This window comes from Citrus sinensis, chromosome 5 (assembly GCF_022201045.2).
Source record: "Citrus sinensis cultivar Valencia sweet orange chromosome 5, DVS_A1.0, whole genome shotgun sequence".
Taxonomy (NCBI): Eukaryota; Viridiplantae; Streptophyta; class Magnoliopsida; order Sapindales; family Rutaceae; genus Citrus; species Citrus sinensis.
In genome coordinates, this window is record NC_068560.1 from 1,493,018 (window position 1) to 1,513,012 (window position 19,995).

General features: G+C 36.1%; 3 protein-coding genes and 1 long non-coding RNA gene across 4 annotated transcripts; 2 read left to right on the forward strand and 2 right to left on the reverse strand.

Moving 5' to 3' along the window:
* Window positions 1-3,689: 3,689 nt before the first annotated feature.
* Window positions 3,690-12,375, forward strand: LOC102629735 (ATP-dependent Clp protease proteolytic subunit-related protein 4, chloroplastic-like). The gene is made up of 8 exons (XM_006470396.3): window positions 3,690-3,803; window positions 4,212-4,267; window positions 6,012-6,063; window positions 8,801-8,875; window positions 9,048-9,125; window positions 10,553-10,666; window positions 10,747-10,859; window positions 11,969-12,375. Exons 1-7 carry the CDS (start codon window positions 3,690-3,692, stop codon window positions 10,816-10,818), a joined length of 561 nt encoding a protein of 186 aa, XP_006470459.2. The 3' UTR covers window positions 10,819-10,859; window positions 11,969-12,375.
* On the reverse strand, window positions 6,238-8,536 carry LOC112497330 (uncharacterized). The gene is made up of 3 exons (XR_008055285.1): window positions 7,953-8,536; window positions 7,480-7,542; window positions 6,238-6,449 (listed from the first exon to the last, which is right to left on the reverse strand). It is a non-coding gene; the product is annotated as an uncharacterized LOC112497330 (long non-coding RNA).
* Window positions 12,376-14,779: 2,404 nt separating the features above from the next.
* On the forward strand, window positions 14,780-16,491 carry LOC102624467 (expansin-like B1). The gene is made up of 4 exons (XM_006470116.4): window positions 14,780-14,983; window positions 15,140-15,246; window positions 15,554-15,865; window positions 15,954-16,491. Exons 1-4 carry the CDS (start codon window positions 14,857-14,859, stop codon window positions 16,149-16,151), a joined length of 744 nt encoding a protein of 247 aa, XP_006470179.1. The 5' UTR covers window positions 14,780-14,856; the 3' UTR covers window positions 16,152-16,491.
* A 1,696-nt stretch (window positions 16,492-18,187) lies between these two features.
* LOC102630011 (histone-lysine N-methyltransferase, H3 lysine-9 specific SUVH6-like) lies at window positions 18,188-19,731 on the reverse strand (the record flags this gene model as incomplete). Its single annotated transcript, XM_015527684.3, is given in 3 exon segments — window positions 18,188-18,451; window positions 18,453-19,062; window positions 19,064-19,731. Coding segments are annotated over 3 exon segments (1,542 nt in total), but the record flags the coding sequence as incomplete, so codon positions are not given.
* Between the last annotated feature and the right edge of the window lie 264 nt (window positions 19,732-19,995).

Below are 19,995 nucleotides of genomic sequence, written 5' to 3' on the forward strand. Positions count from 1 at the left end.
TCTTCTTGGAGAATCAAATTATAAATTTTTCTAATGGTAGGAAGTGGCTGTATAAGGAGAATTTGACCACGTATAGCAGAATATGTATCATTTAAACCCATAAGGAATTGCATTACCTTCCCTCATTGTTCTCGTTCTTCACTTCTCTTAATTGCCCCATAGGTGCAAATAGGCATGTCATTGTAAGATGAGAGTTCATCCCACAAGCCCTTCAGTTTGGAGTAATATGCTGCCACGGACATGGTCCTTTGATGTAAAGAAGCAATGTCTCTTTCAATTTGAAAGATCCTTGGGGTATTATTTTGGGAAAATCTCTCCTTTAGATCGGCCCATACCTCTGCTGTAGATTCTGTATATAATACACTATCACCAAGATTAGGATCAATAGAATTAAGGATCCAAGATAATACCATATCATTACATCTTTGCCATAAGGCATGTTTTTCATCGGCTGATGGTGGCTTATCAATTGAACCGTCAACAAAACCTGTTTTGTTTTTCGCACTTAGAGCAATACTCATTGACCGACTCCAAGTGGCATAATTATCACCATTCAATGGCTTTGGTGACCAAACTAATTCCTGGATGATCCGAGGAATGAAGATAAAATGGATCCGAAGGATCGATAATAACATTGGTTTCTATTTTCGATGAAGTAGCTTTCGTCATTTGTGACTAAAGGAAAGCTAAGAAAATATTCTCCCAAGAGCGTAATGCTCTGATACCATGTAAAAAAAAGGGGGAAAAGATATACTTTATTATTATTGTTATACATCATTTATATACAAAAGCGTCAGCTAACTAAAAGGCTAAAAAGAAGAGATTGATTGCTAGCTGTAGACAATAGAAAAGGAAATTGCTTATAAGAGAAAGTTGACTATCAAATTACGTCCATTACTGCAACAGAACAACTGTCCATAATCTTGCCAATAACTGTCCATAATCTTGGCAAATCTCAACACTCACCAATTGCCACTTCTAATACCACTTCACAGAAAATTTTGTTATGTAAGACGACGTTCATGTAACCTTACTAAATATCAAAATTTCTTGAAAAACCAACATGATTTAAAGTTCCTGGACTTTCTTCCAATAGAATTCATGGAAAAGTATCTAAATGGCTGTTAGACCAAAATCTCTACTCCTTGAACCTTTCCCATAACTTGTTAATTGGGTGTGATTAGCATCCTGTCGTTCTTCCTGGATTTAACGGGAAATTGTTGACTTTAGATCTGACCTAGTAATTTACGAGGACTATTCCTAGTTCCACCTCTAAAAACCATTCACTATCTAGTTTCAAACAATAGCTTAACAGGGGAAATTCCATCCTGGATATGCAATTTGAATAGGCTTACAAACCTTGATTTGTCTCACAATAACTTAAGTGGCTTGCTTCTTTAGTGTTTAGGCAACTTCAATGATGAACTTTCAGTACTGGACTTGGAAGCAAACAACTTCTTTGGGACCATAACAAATACTTTCATGAAAGAAAGTAGATTGAGGATGATTGACTTAAGCCATAATCTATTTCAAGGAAGAATTTCAAGATCGTTGATCAAATGTTAAAATTTGAAAGTTCTTGATCTTAGAAACAACCAGCCTAGTGACACTTTTCCCTCTTGGCTAGGAAATATTCCAAACTTGAAAGTTCCTATCCTACAATCTAACAAATTTTATGGCATTACAAGAGAACCTAAAATTGATTGTGGATTTTCTAAACTCTGCACTGTGGATTTTCCAACAATACATTTACTGCAATGCTTCCATCAAAGTGTTTCTTGTGTTGGAATGCCCATGAAAATTGCCAACACAAGTGAGCTAAAATATCAGCAGCATGTGATTTCTCCAAATGAAAGGCTTTCCAATGAAGAAATGGTCACTTACGATTACTCATTGACAATGAACAACAAAGGGTAATTGATGAGATACGACAAGATCCCAGATATCCTCAGGGGAGTTATCTCTCAAGCAATAGATTTGATGGGGTGATTCCATTTTCGACTGCCAATTTAAAGGATCTTGAAGTTCTAAACCTCAACAACAATAATCTCTAAGGCCATATTCTGTCATGCTTGGGCAAGCTAATAGAGTTTTGTTTGGAAAGGAACTACCATAAGTGTTACCAATTTGATGGGTGAAGCAGACACGCAGTTAAAATAAAATTGAAAGACAATAAAGAACAAGCACAAAAGAGGACACCAGAAATTACGTGGTTCAGCTTTTAGCCTACGCCCACGGGCAAAAACAGAAGGAAAATATTTTACTAGTGAAAAGGAGTTACAAGTATTGTGGTATTTTAGCTCACTACCCAAAATCTCAATACATCCAAACTCTCAAAACACTAATCACTCAAGAGTTTATTAAACTCTTAATACTCTCACCTCTCTAAAGGAAGGAAATGCTTCTCTCTCAATGGAATGCTTCAGCTCTTCATTTGCACTTCTATTTATAGCAAAATGATGGCCAAGAAAGTCAAAACCGTGTTCCTCCTTTTCAAAACCGCGTTCCTCCTTTTCTTCTTCAAACTGCTTCTTTTTCCATTTTCCTCTTCAAGCATTTCGGCCCATTTTCAACATTTCTAGAAGAGTGGTGCCCCATATTCAACAATAAGCAGCTGCAAATTAAGCGGAAGCAGAACTCTTTTCTTGTGAGCTTTGACTTTTTGTGACTAATCTTTGACCAGTCAGGCGTTTTGACTGGTGCTGATTACTGCTGCTGCTTCAATCCATTGGTGGCGTTATTATTATTATTATTATTGTTGCTGCTGCTGCTGTTGCTTGTTCTTGTAATCATTCTTGCAGCTGAAGGCATATAGAGGTTTCTTTGAACTTGAGAAGGAGATTGGTCGGCTTTTGAATAAGTTGAATCTTTTCTTTCTTTGAGAACTGCCCAAACATCTGCTTCTTCAAAATCTCCATCTCTCAATGATCTCCACAGAGCACTGTTCTGCTTACGATAACCATTTCTACTCTCCATTGACGATCAATTCCTGCACATCCAACATTTAACAGCATCTCAAAAAAAAAACAAAATAATAAAAACAAATTCGCGTTCTCAAATGGGCACTCTTTAAATACTGCAAAAAGAATAGAGAGAAAGAAAGATTTTGATAATTTCTCAAGTGGGTACCCTGCTAAAGAATCTACCTTTGCTAGGATTGAAACAACTCCAAAGTTTAATGCGTCGTTCCTTGAGGTTACATTGTCGAAAACAAGGTTGCCTTCTTTCTGAAAGAAACAATCTATAGGCTGTGGGCCACTACACCAAATGATACACATCCTCCCTCTTCCCCTTATGGGAATTAAAGAAAGAGGAAAGTAACTCTGAGCTAGTTGACCATACCATCGACAGCAAGTAGGATTGTAAGATGGGGAGAAAAACTGAGTGTTGAGATACTTCTCGTGTTGATTATTTGAACTTGATTTTTATGCGACATAAGAGTATGCTAGTTTAAGACTTCATGTTTTGTAATAGATTATCTTCATCCTGTTTCTTAGCAGGTAATATCTTATTAATTTTTTTAGCATAATTTTCTTTGCATCATTCCTGCGTACAAGTGGTCCACTTATCTATTTAGCTTGCCATGTTCCTCTGGGCAGGTCATTCCTTTTACTAGTGGAACTGCATGGGAGCAACCTCCACCAGACTTGGCATCTTATTTGTACAAGAATCGAATTGTTTACTCGGGCATGTCTTTTGTTCCTTCTGTCACAGAGCTGATTCTTGCTGAAATCATTTACCCCCAATATGAAGATGCCGAGAAGCCCATTTACTTATACATAAACTCTACGGAAACCACCAACGTTGGAAGCTTTCTATGTCATGCTCCAGTTTTCTTTCAGATTTCGTCTATTAATGCTTCTGAATACATATTTTGAATCTCGAGCATCTTATGTGCTGGGTTTTCAGTTTTTCTTCTGGTTCTCTTGCACGGACACTGGTTCATGAATAGTTATGCCAGGATCAGCAATCATGCATTCTTGTTCTCAATTATGGTTGCAGTCTTGGCCAGTATTTATGTTCATTCTTAAACTAGACTTTTTGTCTTCTCTTCTTCTCCAAAAGCCAAGTTTAGGCGTTATAAATATGCTGTCTTTTCTACTTCTCTTTCTTTATTAAGTGAGAAAAGTAAATAATACGCTGCGAAAACCATGTTGCCTTGGCTTTTATCTATTGATTCATGCTAATAACAGAGTTTTATATTTTGTCAGGGTGGCGAGAAGCTGGGTTATGAAACTGAGGCTTTTGCGATATATGATGTTATGGGGTGAGTAGTCTTTATGCCTCTCTTCTTAAGCAATCGATTCCTATTGAAATGTGTTTAGTAGTTTGTTGTTTGCTCTGAGTGAATGCAAAAATGGATTTCATCCCTTTTTTCTAGTTTTGTTGGCAACATTAACATATTGGCTCCATGTTTGACCATCAAGCTTAACTGCTTTTGCATAGTTTATGCCTTGTGATTGAGAACCATGCTTAGGCTTTAAGCAACTTGCAGGTGTCTTCAGGCAGTAAAATGTTGGTTTTCCCTAAAAAATACCTGCCCATAAATACAGGATGAAGCCTTCCAATAAGCACAAATGAAAGAAAGAAAAAAAAAACGAATTTAACTAATGCTTTCTATACTTTCTTGTGATTTCTTAGTTAGGTGCATTATCCAAAGAGACCCTTTGGTCCTGATTGTGGGAAAAATATTTTGGCCTAAATTTCACATATTTTATGCTTTTGTATGGTAATCTTCAAGTTAAGGAAATAGTGTGCCTAATGTCAGCCTCATGCATGCTAATGTCCACATATTGTTATCTCACTGACCAAATTGCTTTAAGTTTCTGGTGAGTCTAATCTCAATCTAGTAATTTTATATATATATATATATATATATATATATATAAACCCTCCTAAGATTATCCCATTGTAGTAATGGTGATGAATATATGTATTCCAATGTCTCTATCAAGGGTAAGATTGCTTATTCCTCGTTTGATTGGAATTGGAATTCAAATTTTGAGGAACTTGAACGAGGGAGAAATACAAGAAGCTTCTGCTCTTTTGACTTTACTGGAGAATGTTTCAGCTAATGTTGTGATAGTGGATAAAAGAATTCGGAAGCTAAGTCCTTCAAGGATCTTTTCTTGCAAATCCTTTTTTTGGATAAGTTGATTGATGATCAAGTTCCTTTGAATTTTCAGCCTGCCCATATGATTTGGAAAGCTAAAATCCCAAGTAAAGTTCAAAATTTTGCCTGGTCCTTGGCTCTTGGTAAACTTAATACCAGTGATGTTATTCAAAGGCAGAATCCTAATGTTTCTTTGTCTCCTTCTTGGTGTATCATGTCCAAGAAAAATGGCGGAAGTGTGGATCATTTGTTTTTTCATTGTCACACTGCTGTCCAGCTATGGCATAGATTGTTTTAGGTAGCTAAAATCTCTCGGGTGATGCCAGCTTCTAGTATATCTAAGCTTTCAGAATTTATTCATGCTGTTGAGAATGGTTAAAAAGCTAGAGTGCTGTGGAAGTGTTCAGTTATGGCCACCTTTTGGATGATTTGGCTTGAAAGAAATAGACGGATTTTTGAAGATTCAGAGGAAGATATCATCTTTTTGTGGGAGAGAGCGTGAGTATTAGCTTCTCTTTGGGCCACAATTATTAAGAATTTCAGGATTCTTCTTTCTTCTTCATTCATCTAAACTGGGAATGGTTTTTGGCGTAATTCTGTGTTTTTTATTATGATTTTGTTGTAGAGCTTTCAGTCTTTTAGGTCCCTTATTTATTTTTTCATCTGATCAGCTCTTAACTGTATAGATCTTCTAGTGATCTTTTGGGGGGTTCTTTCTTTGTGGACTAATTGTTCACATTTTGTAATTATTGTTCTTATTAATACTAGTTTCTTTGTTTCCTATTAAAAAAAACAAATAAATAAAATTTCATAACCAACTCTTAACCATCTGCATCCCTCTTAATTCAGTGATTTCTAAGCCAATGTTTAATTTAATTATTATCTTCTTCCAATGCAGTTATGTCAAGCCGCCTATATTTACTCTTTGTGTTGGCAATGCTTGGGGTGAGGCACTGAAACGACCCGCCCCAAACCTCAGGGTGAATTTATCTAAACTCGCCTAATTGAATCGATAATAAATCTATTATATAAAGATTCTACCAAAAATTCGACAGAATCTTCTATATAATTATGACATCCCTAAACCTGTAATTTATACAATTAACACTCCAAAAAAAGATACAAACCTCCACAACCAACTTTCTCAATTAAATACCAATATCCTTCAAATATATAATGTCAAGAATATAATAATTTATCCTTAATCATAAATAAATAATAAATTATACAATTCAAAATATCCCAACAAAATATCTATGATTTCTAACACCATCACGTGGCCAAAATTTCAAATCTAACTATCGTTGTTGGGTCGACTGATATACTTGCAAATCTCCTGTGGAGGAGAAAAATATACGAAAAACAGAGTTAGTATAAAATTCAGTGAGCTCAGTGAGTGGATAGTAATTTTCGAAAAATAAATTTATTTAAGATTTAATCTTTCCCAAATCAATTTCATCGAAATATCATAAGAACTTACATAAACTTATTTAATTCAAATCATGCACTAAAATAACAATATTCCATAAATCCGCATAAAATCAATAAAATCATAACACTTATAATATCAAATACTGAATACCAAAAACTATCACCAAACAAGTACCTAGGGGAATAATCTCATCATATCTGGACCTCGACGGACGGGCAATCAGGAACCATCATATCCCAGAGCTACAACAAATAGACAGGGAAATGCCATCTCATATCTCATATATCTCATCATATCTGTGCATGCATAATCTGGTCCCCAAAGGACAAGGCGCCCAAGCACACGACCCAAAGTCTCTATGTGTACTCAGACGGACCCCAAAGACCTATATCTCATCTGTATCATCATATATCATCTGTATCATCATATCCCATTTGTATCATATGTATCTTAATATCTGTATCTCTGTAATCACCATACTGTATGCACATGCCCCCTAAAAGCAAAAGCACCCAAACACACGGTCCAAAACCTCTATGTGTGTTCAGACGAGCCCCAAAGGCCTCTTATCTCATATCATCTGTATCACTGTATCTGGAGGGGATAGGTATTGTCCAATGATTTTATAAGCAACCATTTTACACACATGTACATAAACATATAATCACATCTAAATTCTCATTTCTTTTTTATTCAACAAATCTCAATTCCACTTAATTCTCTTTAAAACTATTATTATGAATTTACTCAAAAGCGATAATAAAATCATTAATCAAACTCATGCTCAATAATAATAAATATCAGCACGCAGATAAAAATTTATTTTCTAGAAAATCATTAAATCAAAACATCAAATACTTATTGTCAAAGCCTGTTGTACTGTATGGTAAAATCAGAATATACTATGAAAATAAGTTTTGTATATTCCACTCACAGTGACAATATCCAGACTCGATATCAACAACGTCCGCAGGTTAATTCTCGTTCGCGGGTCCTCCTAATTAAGTAAACGACAAATCATTTTTCGTAAACATGAAATATAATAAACTTTAGGCGATTAATCTCGAGACGAATATTTATCTGCATTCAACTATTCTCGTATGCATCAAATTACCAAAATACCCTGCATGCCGAAATTACCAAAATGCCCCCGACATCAATATTTATCAAATTATCCGCAGAATCCTAAATTATCACACTGCCCTCAATTATGATCACAAAATAACCACAATATCAGAAACTACGAAATCACCCTTGAAGTGTAAAATTACCAAAATTGCCTTAACAACGTAAATTATCGAATTACCCCCGAAATTTCAAATTACCTCACTGTCCTAGTCTGAAATTACCAAATTATCCACTATTTTCAGAAATTACAAATTTACCCCCAAAGTTTTATGAAATTACCGAATTGCCCCTGCCGGTCAACGGTGACGGAAAGCTCAGGTCTGAAATTTTCAGCCATGCTGAGTCCAATGGTGCCGGCGGTGAACTCCCACGCGCGGTGACAATGGCAGATCGAGCTTCCCAAATCCGTGAGCTCCAAGTGGTCGATCGGCAGCAATCCGGCCGTTGCTGGTGACGGAACTGGTCGGAAATCAGAGCTTCTGACGTGAGGAGTGGAACCCAGCCGGTGGCGCAGCTAATTCCGACGAAATCGACGGCGATGGTGATGGGTTTTGGCCGCGGCTTTTCGAGCTTCCAACGGCGGCGTTTCGGTTATGTTTCGACGGCGAGGATGATGGGGATATGATGGCTGGCTACTAAGCTTCAAATCGGTATCTTTATCGGCCGGTGAGGTGGCCGGAATCGGCCGCTGGAGTCGGGTCAAGGACGCAGGTTTCCGGGTCGGATCCGGGTCAAAACCGGGGCTATCTCTCTCTTTCTCCTCTCTCCCTCTCCCCCTCTCTCATTTCTTCTCAATTTATAGAACGCATCCCTTTTTTTTTTAAGCTTAATACAAATTAAACCAATATCAGACCCGTGACGAAAACAAAATCCGACTATATGATCCTTTTAATCGCGTTCGATTTGCCTTGATTTATTGTCGTGACAAATTTAAAATAATGCAAACACGACATATATTTAATAAACATGTAGCATTTAACAACCTTCATCCACAATATCGGAAAAATCGAGTCGCATCAACTTCACCGTAAAAATTCACAACAAATCTGACAAATTTAAAATTAATACAGAAGGGGAAAAATTAAATACTACACTTAATTAAAAAAATTAAAGTGCATATGTTACAGGCAGCACTTCTCTTGAGTGCCGGTGCAAAAGGAAATCGTGCAGCTCTGCCATCGTCAACGATCATGATAAAGCAGGTTCTTTCTTGACCAGTGATCTCCAATGTCCTTGTTGTTTAAGTATCTTCTGAAATATTGCTCGGATGTCTTGCAAGGCTGGAGATACTGGAATTTGTTTGCTTAAGAGGTCCTTGACATTGGCGAACTCTGTTAAATTAAATGTTCTTATTCTTTCTCTACCTATCTGCAGCCAATTGGGAGGATTGAAGGCCAAGCAACAGATGTCGAAATTGCCAGAAAAGAAATAAAGAATGTGAAGGCAGAGTTGGTAATATTGATGATTATACTTGAATGATTACACATTTCCTCCCTATTAATCAAGATTCTGAGATAAATCTTTCTTACTTAGGATTTTTATCTTAGCAGTGTGAGGACAAGGGGGTAAAATATTGAGGACGACCAGAACTAGACTTATGACATAATTTTTTGTGCATTTATCTGTATCTGTAAACTTGATATTTGAAAAAGTTCATTAAACTTGCATGAGTAGTTGTGGTGGTTAATGCCATAGCTTATCAATCAGGAACAGTGCTGAACTATGTGTTCTTGAAGAAGAACAAAGGGCTGCCACTATTAGTTGAAAATCTAGGAGCTTATATGATGCTTAATTCCGTTATATCTTTTGAAACCGGCCATAAATTCACATATACTTTTATGAATTTATAATTATTCTTCAAAAGAAACTAAATCTCAAATTGTTCTATCATGACCTTGCATATTTATGCTGACATGCATATCAAAATTTTCATGAGTGGCCAAAGTTCTCATTTTAAGAAGTGTTAGAAGTTAATTTCCGAAATTAGTTAATTTTACCCTTCTAAGGGGGGGGGGGGGAAACAAGAATGATTTTCTTTTCTTTCTATTCACAAGGAAAATAGATTAAACAAGAAGGATTCTGCTTATTTGCCAAGTTAACATTTGAAATTATGCTTTGAGTTATCCGAACTTGATTGACGGACTTTATTTATTTCTGCTGATTTATTTCTTCTATTTCCTAGGTGAAAATTGACCACATTAGCAACTGTTGTGAAATTAACCCTTATGATTACTGGATTGATCACACCCCAAGACCTAACTCAAACTTAAAGACTCAAGAATCAAACTTAAGCTACCCAAGAACAACAATCAGATCAAAGAACACAGCCCAAAGAACAAAGAACACACAAAAACTTGAGTGGTTCAGCACCTTTGAGGGTGCCTACATCCACTGGAGAAAACAACTCAGGGAGCAACTTTATTAAGCTTCAAGGTTATAGAGAAGATAACGCACAATACAGAGATCACTCACAAAGCTTAACTCTCACTACAGCTGCCTTATCTCTCTCTCCTTGATCCAACAAGATTACACCAGAACCAGAATTTTCCCTCCAAATCCAACAGCCTTAACCAACCTGTCACGTGCTCCTCACGCGCTATTATAAAGCCTTCCTTAAACGACTTCTAGCAATGCCGTTTAAGCTTAAAACAGGCTTGCATTAGTCATGTGAGATTTAATGGTTTTAAACGACATTGTCAATTTGTCAGCTTCTGGAACTCATTCAAATAAAACGATATGTCACTCGTATTCACAACTTTAAACCGACAAGTTGTACTAACGAGTTTGAGTTCATTTCAACAGCAACTTTGCATTTGGATGTGCATTAGCAAATATGACAGCTAAACGTCTAACATATGTACTTCAATCTGTTTTCAAAGGTTAAACTCTATGCAAAGCATTTTGGAAAAACTCCTGAGCAGATTGAGGCTGACATAAGGCGTCCAAAATATTTTAGTCCCAGTGAGGCTGTTGAATACGGCATCATGGATAAGGTTCCTACAGTCAAGAAAGATTTTTCACTGAACCTCATTGTCATGCCTTACTGAATACATTTACCTTTAACATTCTGCAGGTATTGTATACTGAAAAAAGCCCGGAAGACCATGGAGTTGTTTCTGACCTGAAGAAGGCACAACTGATTTAGCAGTAGGAAAACTCAGACTGGTAGTTTCTTGGAGTATTCAGGTAAAGCACAAAAGTCATTGTCAGACCATGTACGTAATAAAACATATTGTTATAGTTCTTGGTGTTCCCTTTCGTACCAGCATGCATTCAAAAGAAGCTAAGTCTTCTTTCTCAACTTCTTTACAACACTTGTAATTACTGTAGTCAGTTGTTAGTCTACCAGGCCACAAGATCTCTTTAATTATCTTTAGTACTAATTCTTGTGGAAAGACTGAGTGTTGGGCAAGGTAACATCCCATGAGAAAGAGGTCCATCTGGTTTTTCAGATTTGTCACCATAAACCTTACCAGCAGGATGCTACTACAATTCAATTAGAAGAGTTAATCAGGGAATCTACCAACTTGCTCCCGCTTAACAAATTTATTAAACCCATAACCTGAACTGATTTATAGATGCAATAAGTAAGTAAATGATATCTAGATGTTAGCATGGAGAAGAAAGCAACATTTCTAGACATCTCCTAATAACTCCATTCTCAATTATTGTGCTGTAGAACTGAAAGTAATTGCTTGTTCTTTTCTGTTACACCACCACCTTTGCATTATTGATCTTTCTTTCTGCACAAAATATTTAGCATAAGACACCTGGAAAATTATACTCGGCAATAGCTATAGTTGATTGTTTGACTATGTGGTTCAATTGCTTTACAACTTGCATTTAGATTTTTTCTATTGAGATTGAAAGGGGTGGAAGAGGCATTTTTTGTTGATGGTATGCTTGTGGCTTTTGGTTTTCTAGTTTCAACCCCAGTCACATCACCTTACCCCTCGCATCGGCCAAATTTTTTGCTAAGTGTAGGAAAGGGATGCTGCGAGAAGATAAGTAGTTCAGAGACATCAACCATACACATACTTTGGGCCCAAGTCTCCACAGTATTATTCCATTATTTACACTCGTGGTGGATGTCCCATTAAGGAGGGTGCTGTCATTATTCGAGTCCATTATAAGGACAGTCACTATCTCTATTTGATCTCCCCCCTACCCCCCCTCCCCCTTCTCTTCCAATTAGTTAATGCATGTTTAGGGACTTGACATTCTTTCAGTGTGAATCAGTTCATTGAAATTATTTTTTCATTGCTTCAATATTTTGTTATTCACTGGAACTATAGGTAGATTGAATCGACAGTGTCCAAACAAAGCTGAAAAAGTAGTGGTTTTGAAAGAGGTAGTTGCGATGCCAATGTCAATGCATCGGCAAGAGGAGGGGGAGCAATGTGGGTCAGAATGAAGATAGGTTTTGGAAAGATAAAATGTTGCTACCGAAGTGTGTGGATCTATGTGATGTACATTTATCTCATCCATGCACGTTATTTACATGCCTGTCCAAGCATGTAATATCAATGATTCTTTTACATCAGACATCAGTGGTGTTGACACCTTTGAATAAATTTAGAATATTCCAGTATATGCAATGTCCAACAGTTGCGTTTGTTTTCTCTGTATTACATTTATGTTTCAAACTTTGTCATATTCTAACATGAGGATCGACACAAATATTGATGAATTGTGATAATAATTAGCATTGTCAAATAAGTAGAAATCAGAACTCTTCCTGCGCTTAATATTGTACGAGCGACCATTTTCAGTCTAGGCGTCCTTTGCGGTTCTGACGGTGTAATTTTGGTTGTAGAGATCGAAATTCCTCAAAACTAAGAAGGGTCTTCTCCGCATTTTGACTGAAACTCGCAATTTCGAATATTTATTTAAACACAAAAAGAGTTTAAGAAAAAGTTATCTAATAAGTTATTCCACCACAAATGCTTAGTTTCGACTTGCTGCTTTTTTCTTTTTTGAATAATTGAAGGAGAACATAAATTAATCCCTATAATGTTTTATAGAAGTTCAAATTCTTACTCTCAACATTGCAAATGAAAGGATTCTCCCACTGAATTAAAAATCCATTGATTAGAAAGACCCATTGGTTTAGTTTCGACTTGCTTGGGGAAGTATTAAGTAGCCGTATGTACTGTCCCATTCATTTCACTTTTTCATTGTTTCACTGACTTGCATACAAATACAACATTATGCAGGCTAATTAGTTAAAAGGGAATGGCTAGGGCTGACAGATGGATGACGAGGAGCAACGCTCACCTACCCCATCTGCCAATAAATAGTAATTTTCTATTTATTAATTGTCCAACAAACCTCCTCTCTCATGCAATAAGTACACATGGTTTTTTTTAATCTTAGGTCGCACCAATCGTGTCAAAAACCACAAACTTTAAAATTGATTTTGTACTTTGCAGTGCAACAACTGTTAAATTAATTATGATCAGTGAGTGCCTCCGTCCCTAATTTTTGAGTTTAGCTAAATACGTTTACCTGGCTTGACCCGTTTATTAGTGCGTTACAACCAAACAACTGGTGGTGATCAAGTGGGTTAATCCAGTTGTTATGAGCCTATAGCATTTGCTTTTGACTTGACAAAACAATTTAAAAAAACGCCATTTTGGATACCGGTACATATGTACTAAATCCAATTGCTTGGTGCGGTTTCCCTATTAGCCTTCAGTTCTTGACTCAATAAGCAATTTCCAGCTAGTTTCTATAGGTTTTAATTCCACAATTTACTTAGCATAGTGATAGAGATTACAGGGATGGCAATGAGGGCGGCGCAGGCGTGGAGAGGCCCACCCCATTCCCCATTCCATAAAAAATTTTGCTTCCATTTTTTATTTCGCTCTCCAATAAATTTAGAGAGATGGAGATGGAAAATCCCCATGTAGGGAATGATTTCCTCATCTCTACCATATTCTCCATTTATTTATTTTATAATAGGCATAAATATGTGATTTCAATAAATTAAAAATTAGAGATTTAAATAAATCATTATCATATTATAAATATTTAGATTATTTAAAAAAATCTCCAAAATTTTGAAACAATATCTTAAAATGATATCAAAACTGAAAAATGTTTGATGAGAACAGAACTTCAAAAATAAAGAAAACATAACAATGTTTTAGAGTTGAATAAAAATTATATTGTAGGGTTTTCTTTTAATTATAACTTATTTATATTAGATAAAAATAAAAAAGAAAATTTGTTAATCAACATTGTAGTTGATAAAACAAAAATTATTAAATAAAAATTAAAAATATTTACATATAATGAGGAGTGAAGTAGGGGTGGGGTGGAGAATACAAAATCAAACCCCATCCCATTAAGAGCTTGTGGATTATTTTCCCTCATTCCTTACTCTAGTCCTTAGAAATTATTTAAAATTCATCATATTTAGGGTGGGGCCTCATGAGAACCCAAACCCGTGTAGGATTTATTCATCTCTAATAGAGAAATCTTGAATTTTTCCTTACACACAAGTCACAAGGTGTGTGCTATTAGATCTTTTGGCGTAATCACCAAAATTCGAATAACAGTAAAGAATAAGGATTGGTGTTTAGTGGTTGAAGTTTTTCTTCTCCATTCAATATTTTAAATAAATAAATAAATAATTTATGCTATTAGAACGTCCAAACAAAGCAAAACCAAACCAGTAATTAACAATTACAAAACAATTACTCGGTTGATAATAATGGCTTGGGAGGTGATTTAATGATTTTATTGGTTGCTTCACAACGGATGAGATTCACTCTCAGCTACCGTCACTGACTCGTGTAGCACGAGTGCACTACTTAAAAGTCTGTGGGTGGCAAAGGAAGTATCCAAAATATGAAAGAGAGACGAGTGTTAGGCATAAAGCGAAAAACCTTTATGTGGAAACTGTAACTTTCTGCTAATAATTATGATAATGAGTCCAATTCATTTCAAAGAAGGGTCTTGAGGGGTCAATAATGGGGTCTACATTTACACATCATCAATCTAATCCAACTCTCTAGTCCCAAAAGGAAGAAAAGAGGTGGCAATTTCCCCTTAGCAGCAGCCCTCAAGGCCTCTACTATAAATATGGCCATTAACATTTGTTAGCAACCCATCTCATAACTTGTTATTATTCCTCTTCCTCCTTCGTATTGCTAACAAAGATTTCCATATTTTGCAAATGGGGTTATATCAATACTACCTTCTTTCCGTCATGCTGCTTTTGCCTGCATTGTGTTACTCTCATTACACATCCACATATTCTAGAGCTACATACTATGGTAGCCCTGATAGTTTAGGGACACCAAGTACGTAAAAATCTCACCTTTAGAAAGCTCTGTACATTAAACTCGCGCGCAAGTTTACGCGAACTATTAGTTCATGTCATTATGACTTAGAGAATTTTTGTTTTTGTATATGTTTATATTTTAGATTAACTAATGATCCTGTTGATGATTCATCAGCTGGTGCTTGCGGGTTTGGTGAATATGGAAGAACTGTAAATGATGCTAACGTGGCCGGTGTGTCGAGGCTTTGGAAAAATGGAACTGGTTGTGGAGCTTGCTATCAAGTAATGATTATTAAATTTCAACCCACTTAATCATTTCAGTTTATTATAAAGTTACATAACAAGTGTAAAGTGGACAAATATTGCTAAGAGTGCTAAGGCTGTGCGTGAATGGAAATTGAAAACTTGATTTACTACAACATTAACGTTTATATATAAAAAGCTAGTTGCATGCATAGTCTCCATAAACCTGCTTAAATCGTTTGAAATTCAACATTTTCAACAATTTTATTGCCACTAGTAATAAACAACTAATTCTTTTGGTTTTGTAGCACCAACTAATAATTATTAGTTGATTAATTAACTTCAGGTCAGGTGCAAGGTACCACAACTTTGCACAGATTATGGGGTGTACGTGGTGGTGACTGACTACGGTGAAGGAGACAAAACAGACTTCATCCTCAGCCCGCGCGCATATGGAAGAATGGCACTTCCAGATAAGTCAGCAGAGCTCTATTCTTATGGTGTGGTCAACGTTGAATTCCGGAGAGTCCCTTGCTGGTACAAAGGCTACAACCTTCAGTTCAAGGTCCATGAAAACAGCAGGTACCCACATTACTTGGCCATAGCCATTCTGTACGTAGCTGGCCAAAATGATGTCCTAGCAGTTGAAATATGGCAGGTAATTACTTACAAATAAAGTATCAAATTAACTTCTAAACAACTGATTTTTGGCCCGTCCATCGCATGTAATGCTTTTGTTGGTGCAGGAGGATTATCAAGAATGGGTGGCAATGAGAAGGGCTTTCGGTGCAGTATTTGACATCTCTAGTCCACCAGAAGGAGCAATTAGTTTGAGGTTTCAAGTGAGTGGCAGCGCGGGGCTCACATGGGTTGTGGCAAACAATGCTATTCCTAGCGATTGGAAGGCTGGCGTTGCTTATGAGTCAGAAATTCAGCTTAAATAAATTTGAGATATCCCAAGCTTTATTATTATATGACATATCATGGAATAGAAGAATATATATATATATATATAGGAACAACTTCTCCATTACTGGTTCCTGGTTATCAGCTTCTTAATGTCGTTTAGATATTCTAGTATTTTGTTGCCCAGCATCAGCAAGTGCTGTTACTTTATCTTTTTTTTTTTTTTTAGTGTGTTGCTTAGCATGTATTGTGTACCCCTGCCTCCTTAATACTTAACTAGTTGCTAAATAAATAGTGGGATTGTGTACTTTAATTAGATCTTTTGATCTAATTAACGAAGGAATAAATGAATAAAATTCCGCTTTCTTTAAGATAAAACCGCTCATCCGTCTCATTTGTAGTGTGTGTGTGTGTGTCTTGTTTAATTTCATTTGAATGTTTAAATAACTCCACTATATTTCCTCTAGTAAGAGGAATCAGTAAAATTGATGTATTATCGAACAACATATATCATCGATAATAATCCTTGGTGATTACAACATGTAAAACAACATATTTTAAATGTAAAAATTGTAAAATAAACTGACGAGGCATTTCATTTTAGAATTGGAGATTAGCCAAATCTTTTGTCAATTGTTTATAAAAGTAGGATAAATATCTACCAACTACTCATTGTTTTGCACTTTATAAAAAATATACCAAACTTTTTTTCTTTTGTAGCTATCCACATAAGGTTTACAAAATGTATCACCTTTTTACTTTTTGATTAACATAATTAAAGATTTAATAAAATATTAATTAAACGACCACTATACTGTTAAAATATGATTTAATCCTAGCTAGTAGCTAAATGACGAAAAAAATTCCAATTTGTAGCTGTTGGAACCAATAGCAGCTATAAAATTAGTTAGATAAATTCACCAAACCTACAAATTTAACAATACAAAATCACCAATATAACCACCCTAACTAATTTGTAGTTCATTTACAACATAAATCCAGAACCTTTGCTCATATAATCCATCCTGAATAATCTTTGACAACAATAACAAGTCTTCGAAAGCAATAAATTACCAATAAAAAGAATCATAATTATTGAAAATACATTTAAAAGAAACATAAAAGTAGTTATAGAAAATTTTAAATATTATACCTTGTTGCCATCAATCAAAAAATAACAATGTAAAACCAGTTATGATGAACATAGAGTTTACAATTTGTTTCCATCAATTCAAAATAAAACATATTCTAAAAGTATCTAAAACAACAACTAATAAATAATCTATTTATATTTAGGGATAAAATAGTATTTTATCAATATCCTGTTAAATCATCTAATGCTATTAATGGAAAAGTGTAAAAATTATAAAAAATTACAAAGAAAAAATTTTGGTGTATTTTTAATAAAATGTAGAATATTAGGTGGTTAATGAATATTTACCCATAAAACTACATGTAATAAAATTTTCAACCAACGTACTACATTAATTTCATCTTCAGCCCTTCTGGTAAGCACTCGTTAACTAATGATTTTAGGTACACCATAAAAGGAAAATAGATGATATTGTGAAATTTTTTGTCATTTGTTACATTTCTCAAATGCAAACAACATATATAGCATGTTCAAAATGATACTACTACGTGTATTTGGAAAAATAAATTAACAAGTGACGGCACAATATCTATTTCTCCTCTTTCAGAAGTGTTGTAATCTTACAAGCAATAACCAGGACAGAACACCCCTTGGAAGCATCATAATACTTGTACATATTAAAGCAGCGACCTTTAAGAAAATTTAACATTTGGCATTGGAAGGAAAAATGCATCAAACAAGGACTGCATTGATTGTGTTGAGTTCTCCAGAATCAGAGTAACTGTCAGTAAAGGTCCGTCAACTTGCACAAGTTAGCAGTTGTTTTGTACATTTTGACGCAGTTACTGGTTTGAGCCGTCCATGGGAGTAACAGTATATATGCATCCACTAAACATTAGATAATGGAACAAATGATATAACTAACATGGCACTTGAGTGTACCTTTCTGATGAAAATCAAAACTACTATTGTTAACCCCCCTCAGTACAACCAACCGGTGCATTCTGAAGAACCACAAAAGCAACTCTTCTTCTTAATGTTGCCAGACGAATCATAAACTTGATCTATCATGTAACTGTAATGATAAGTCAGCTCTTGCAGGGGAGAAATGTTCTCAGCAGCAAAGAGCATTTTGTGAGGCATTCTCTTGTCCTCGTGATCATAAAGGACGTTTTGGGCATAAAGATTAGGCGAACAACTGTGGTTAACAAATCTCCCCACATTGCCATACTCCACTGCATCAATTAATGGTAAATCCACCATCCTCCACAACTCCACAAGAACTTGATGGTGCATCAGGCATAACATTTGAAAGTCCACCCCAAAGAGAACCATCATTATAATTATTCCCAATATTAAACAGATACTTATCATTACTGGTTCTTCTTTCCGCTTCTTTCTCTTCAAGGAGCTCCCCCACAAACTCATAGATAAAACTTCCCGGAGCAATGGAATTTAGGGATCTCACACCCCATCCCCGTGCTTCAGTTTTGTAGATCTCAAGCTGAACTTTGATACCCTGCTGGCTGACTCTATTATAGCAAGAAGGAGGGCACTTGCAAGAAGGACCACACTCATAGACAAGGAGCTTTGCCTGAACAATGGCCCTATTGTGGTTGTAAGGAATCTCCCCTCCATTTTTAGCCACACAAGCACATTTCTCCAACTTTGAACATCCATTAGTGCAATCACAACCCTTTGGAGGAACAGGACGGCACCAGTCAGGATATATAATATTGGTTATGTATTTAAATGATGGAGGCATTTCATCATCTACGGTGTTCACAGCACAAATGGGAATCAACTCCTTTCCTTGCGAGATATCATCAACACATAGACCCTCACGTACTTTAGATTTTTTTGCACTTCTTCACCACTTTCCAAGAAAGCTCCGGCTGACCCGGAATTCGGGCCAACTTAAACTTGTAAACCAGCTTACCATGTGAGCCCACATCCTGCCAATATCTCTCCACCAAATACAGACCATCATAAATGCACGTCCTATATTCAAAAGCCTTTGTATCACCACGGATCACTCTTACAGGATTCTGTTCATGTATGTTGTTCGCTAGAGCTACATTCCCTCGTTCAAGCTTCTGATCTTCAGGTTCCTTGCCTCCGTTCATCACATTCCCTCCCTGACCAGTGTAAATCAAAACATCTGAGTTGTCCAACTTATCATCGTAACCCCCAGATGCTACAATACTTGTAGCATTAATTTTTCCCTCGTGCTTGACATAATCTATACCACCCTGAATTTGGAGATGAAGACCAATCATATTGAGCTCCACCCTGTATTGAAACTCATCGCCTACTTCAACTCCTGGAACCGAACCAATGACTTTTTTGTGTACAGGGATGTATTTCTTTTTGTCCTTGAGAATCCTTGCTACTAGATAATCAACCCTCTTATGAGAATTTTGTCTGTCGGGTTTTGCTTCTTTTTCGTGCAATAGCTTCCTACAAACAGCTTGAAACAGACGGAATGTCTCCCTCACCTTGTTTCGGGCACCAATAGCATCATTTTAAGGACCTTTACCACTTGAACTCCTGGCATGAAGAGGGAGGGCCACATACAAAACACGTGATCGTTGACCCAGATGAAAGTTTTCTTGTCCTCTATCATGCCCAGGAGAATCTTTCTCATCCCTCATCACCAATGCACTCCTATTTTCATAGGCATTTCTTCCTGGATATGAATTCCTCTTACAGTATGATCCTTCAGAGCTTTTTGCTTTGATAATTTCCTCAGAAGCAGATTTAGGAGGTGGCAGCAAATTATGCTTCTT